Consider the following 4,006-nt stretch of genomic DNA (forward strand, 5'->3'; position numbering starts at 1 on the left):
ATATAATTTAAAATGTAATACATATTCCATATTTAATTGAGAATACCTTATACAAGCTAACAAACTGGAAACCCAGTACTACATGGTTAGTAATTTACATTTTTTTATCAATGGTTAATAAATTACATAGTTAATAAAATGAGTATAATTTCAAAATTCATGTAAAAAAAATTGTAATATTAAAACTTCAATAACAGTATCTTATAATGAAATAGTTGTTTGGATTATCTCAATAAACCCACCAAAGTTCAAAAATTAGTAAATATACAATTATGTATGTGAATTACATTTTGAAATTAGAGAGTAGTCAAAAAGTTAAATATCATGTGATTACCAGGTGGAAGGGTAAAAAAAAAATAATGATACTTTAACCCACTTTTTTTGACCCATTTTTAACCTACCACTCTCATCACTTTTAGATCATCACATCACATCACTACAAAAAATTAAAATAAATGATCTAAGGGTGATAAGAATGGTGGGTTAAAAGTGGGTCAAAAAAAGTGGGTTAAAATATCATTTTCCAAAAAAAAATTGGGATAGAAGAATGAAAATTGGATTAAAGGAAGTATTGAAGTTGATGTGAAATATATGCGAAAAGGCAGGGAGAGGCGAAGAAGAAGGTTGAATTAAGGAAGGAAGAAGGATTGATTAGAAGAGAGACACGTATCTCAGAGCAACCGAACCACTTTCCCCTATTTTTCAATTTCTGTTTCTTCTTCTTCTTCTTCGTCGTTTCCATTCCCAGCCATAATCACTGCTAGCTTTCACCGCCGACAATGGCCGACAAGTACAACCTCAAGAACCCCGCCGTCAAGCGCATCCTCCAGGAGGTCAAGGAGATGCATTCCAACCCCTCAGACGATTTCATGAGCCTCCCTCTCGAGGTTCCTTTTTTTTTCTCCCTAGATCATCTCCGTCATCTGTGCCTTGTGTGCTTTCATTTCGCCAGGTTGTGACGAGGGATTTGTGTGAGATCGCGGTGTTGTGCGTGTGGTTCAATGGGGTTTGTCGTGGTGCGTGGCGAGAAATTGTGAATTTCTTTTTTATTTGTGATTGTGATCGTGATCGTGCTTCTTATGCGAAATTTCTTTGTTTGGTGTTTGGATGGGGAAATTTATGATTTTTATAAATTATGATGAAATTTTCGGGAAATTGTGTTATTGGGTGTTTTATGTTTAAGGGATTTCATTGTACTGGCTGCTCTGAATTCTGTGCAATTTTTAACATTGTAAAAATATGTGAGCTCAAATCTCGTTGTCAATTTGAGTATTTTGCTTTAATTGTTGGATAATCTGTAACTATAAGCATTATTCTTGTCTTCATACTTGTTGTAACCGGGGTGAGTATCGCCCAAACTTCTCAAATTTTATTTTTGAAAAAAAAACAACAAACTTGTGGGTGTGGGCGTTAATAGTTTATTAATTTTACCTTGATATCACTAGCGTGATAAATCTCCTTAAGAGTGTTCCGTACTTGCCTTATCTTTGTTTTTGTCTGTAACTTGTTGCTGGTTTGAAACTCGTAATTTGGTTATTGTGTATTACTTTTGTATTTGTTGTCATATCTTTCTTTAGTAACTTCAGTGTTGTGATTGTTTTCAGGAAAATATATTTGAGTGGCAATTTGCGATTAGAGGACCTCGTGATACTGAATTTGAGGGTGGTATTTATCATGGACGGATCCAGCTGCCTTCAGAGTATCCATTCAAACCCCCTTCGTTTATGTTGTTGACAGTAAGATGTTGCTCCCTTCCTCCTGATTACATTCTTGTGTTAATTTGTGTATCCTTTTGTGGGATTATGTTTCATGAACTGTCTTTTATGTTTGAATACTGAATAAAGATCAATTCCTACTTGCTTACAAATTTAACTTTTGTCTGTCAGCCAAATGGTCGTTTCGAGACTCAAACCAAGATTTGCTTGAGCATTTCAAATCATCACCCTGAGCATTGGCAACCATCATGGAGCGGTAAAGAACACTCCTTTTTACTCTCGACTTTGTTTTTGGTTACTGTTTTGCTAGCTATCTATTGAGCTCCTGGGTCATTTTCTCATAAATGTCGTGTATTCTTCATTCTGAATATACAATATTAAAACTGTTTAGTTGATGATCTGCAATTGTAATTTATTTGACTGCATCCTTTATAATTTTCCATTATTATTGTTATTGTCTTCCAGATGGGAGCATTCTATGCTTTGGGACATAACTTGACCTTCTCTAGATTAAACTTGGCATAGCATTAATTCCCATGTCTTAGATCATCACATTGGTTTGTAAAACAATTACAAATACAACCAGAAAAACACTGATCAAACTACGTAGTTGCATTTTAATGCTTTTGTAGTTTGCAGAACTGGAATGAAAATGTATCTCTACTGTTTTCATCATTCTTCTTTATGCATTAGCTACATTTTTCATCCTTCTTAAATGCGTTATCTTTATGACAACACAGGGTGAGCCATGTTAATTCCTTTGATGGTAAAAGGTCACACTTTAATTGATGTAAATATCTTTTGGCAGTGAGGACTGCTCTAGTTGCACTGATTGCTTTCATGCCAACCAACCCAAATGGTGCATTGGGATCTTTAGACTACAAGAAAGACGAGAGGCGTACCCTGGCTGTAAAATCTCGTGAAGCTCCTCCTAAATTTGGGACTCCTGAACGTCAAAAGCTGATCGATGAGGTAAAATGTTGTTTACTGTTTTCACCTCAGTTTCTGTTTTCTGTAATATATTGTGATGCTGATTATACTTGGTTATCTCAGATACACGAGTACATGTTAAGCAAGGCACCCCCAGTTCCTCAACCAAGCGCCACAGAGGCTTCCGAAGAGCACCCTAGAAATGAGGAGGCTGAGGCGCTGGTTGATTCACCTAATCCTGAGTCTTTACCAGCTGGAGAGAGGATTCCAGATGAAGAAGGTGATGGAATTGTCGAAGAACAAGAAGTCCTTGCAAATGCTAACCCTGCAGGAGTTGAAGTTTCAAGGGAGATTCAATCAAATGTTTCAAGGAATGAAGTGCCCCAAAGGTCAGATACAAGTGCAAGGGTTCACAATCCCAGGCCAGAGACAAGGGTCCAGAAACCTGATGATAGGCTGTTCACGGTGGCAGCTATCGGACTCGCTATTGCTATTGTGGTTCTTTTGCTCAAAAAGTTCATTAAATCTACCGAACATGGGGCACTTTTCTCCAATAATGGATCTTGAGACATTTGTGTTGCTGATGTTGGTTTCAGATATTAAAGTTCTTAGCCCTATGCAGTGAATAGAAATATAGAGCTCTCTAATCTCTAAACTCAAAGAGGTGGTTTTATTTGTTATTTTATTTTTTGTTATACTCTCTTTGTAATTATGGTAATATAGGTGTGCTCCTGCGATAAATTGAGGAGCACGCCCTTTGCTTCTACTTGATCATGTGGAGTAGCTATTATTCCCCTTTCCAAATGCCGTGTAACTTGATATGTATGGACCGACCGAAATTTATCATCAGTGTCTGGTTATCCTAGGTCTCATTATGCCCCTGTAGATTTTTATTCTTCGGAGTGCTTTTACCTTCTTTCTTAAAAAATTGCATTTGAATATTTAAATTAAGTAACTATAAATTATGTATCAGTAAATAATATTTACACTTTTGTGAATAAGATTATTCTCTGATATAATCCAAATGAAATTCACAATAAGATTAGTCTCTAATGTAATCTAAATAAAATCAGTCTCCAATATAGAAAATAGTTTAAAATTTTATAGACTATAAAAATTAGTGTTTCAGAAGAAAAAACTTGTAAATTATTTTATTTTACTTCTCTCGAAATAAACCAAACGAAAAATTGGTTTGTCCCTTCTTTTTCTTTTAACCCTATTGAGATTGACTTAATCCTTGAATTCAATGCATTATTTTTATTTTTGTGCTAGTTGGGCCTAACGTTAATTTTTTGAATTTTTTAATGAAAAATGTGCATTTCCAGATAAAATATATAATTAATTACAAACGAACAGTTAAA

At 35.0% G+C, this 4,006-nt stretch overlaps 1 protein-coding gene across 2 annotated transcripts; it reads left to right on the forward strand.

Moving 5' to 3' along the window:
* The first annotated feature begins 582 nt into the window (after positions 1-582).
* On the forward strand, positions 583-3,514 carry LOC114186820 (ubiquitin-conjugating enzyme E2 32-like). Of its 2 annotated transcripts, none has more exons than XM_028074854.1 (5): positions 583-887; positions 1,605-1,736; positions 1,887-1,971; positions 2,524-2,687; positions 2,769-3,514. In XM_028074854.1, the coding sequence occupies exons 1-5, from the start codon at positions 780-782 to the stop codon at positions 3,210-3,212; spliced, it is 933 nt and encodes a 310-aa protein (XP_027930655.1). In that variant the 5' UTR covers positions 583-779; the 3' UTR covers positions 3,213-3,514. The 2 variants fall into 2 exon arrangements, with proteins under 2 accessions (XP_027930655.1, XP_027930656.1); XM_028074855.1 differs by having other exon boundaries at positions 736-1,016.
* The last annotated feature ends 492 nt before the right edge of the window (positions 3,515-4,006 follow it).

The sequence above is a fragment of the Vigna unguiculata genome, chromosome 6, assembly GCF_004118075.2.
Source record: "Vigna unguiculata cultivar IT97K-499-35 chromosome 6, ASM411807v1, whole genome shotgun sequence".
NCBI classification, from domain to species: domain Eukaryota; kingdom Viridiplantae; phylum Streptophyta; class Magnoliopsida; order Fabales; family Fabaceae; genus Vigna; species Vigna unguiculata.

Coding starts and splice junctions, on each gene's coding strand:
- LOC114186820 (XM_028074854.1), top strand. CDS start 780: ATGGCCGACAAGTACAACCTCAAGAACCCCGCCGTCAAGCGCATCCTC. Junction 1,737..1,886: donor CTTCGTTTATGTTGTTGACA/GTAAGATGTTGC, acceptor TTTGTCTGTCAG/CCAAATGGTCGTTTCGAGAC. Junction 1,972..2,523: donor TTGGCAACCATCATGGAGCG/GTAAAGAACACT, acceptor ATCTTTTGGCAG/TGAGGACTGCTCTAGTTGCA.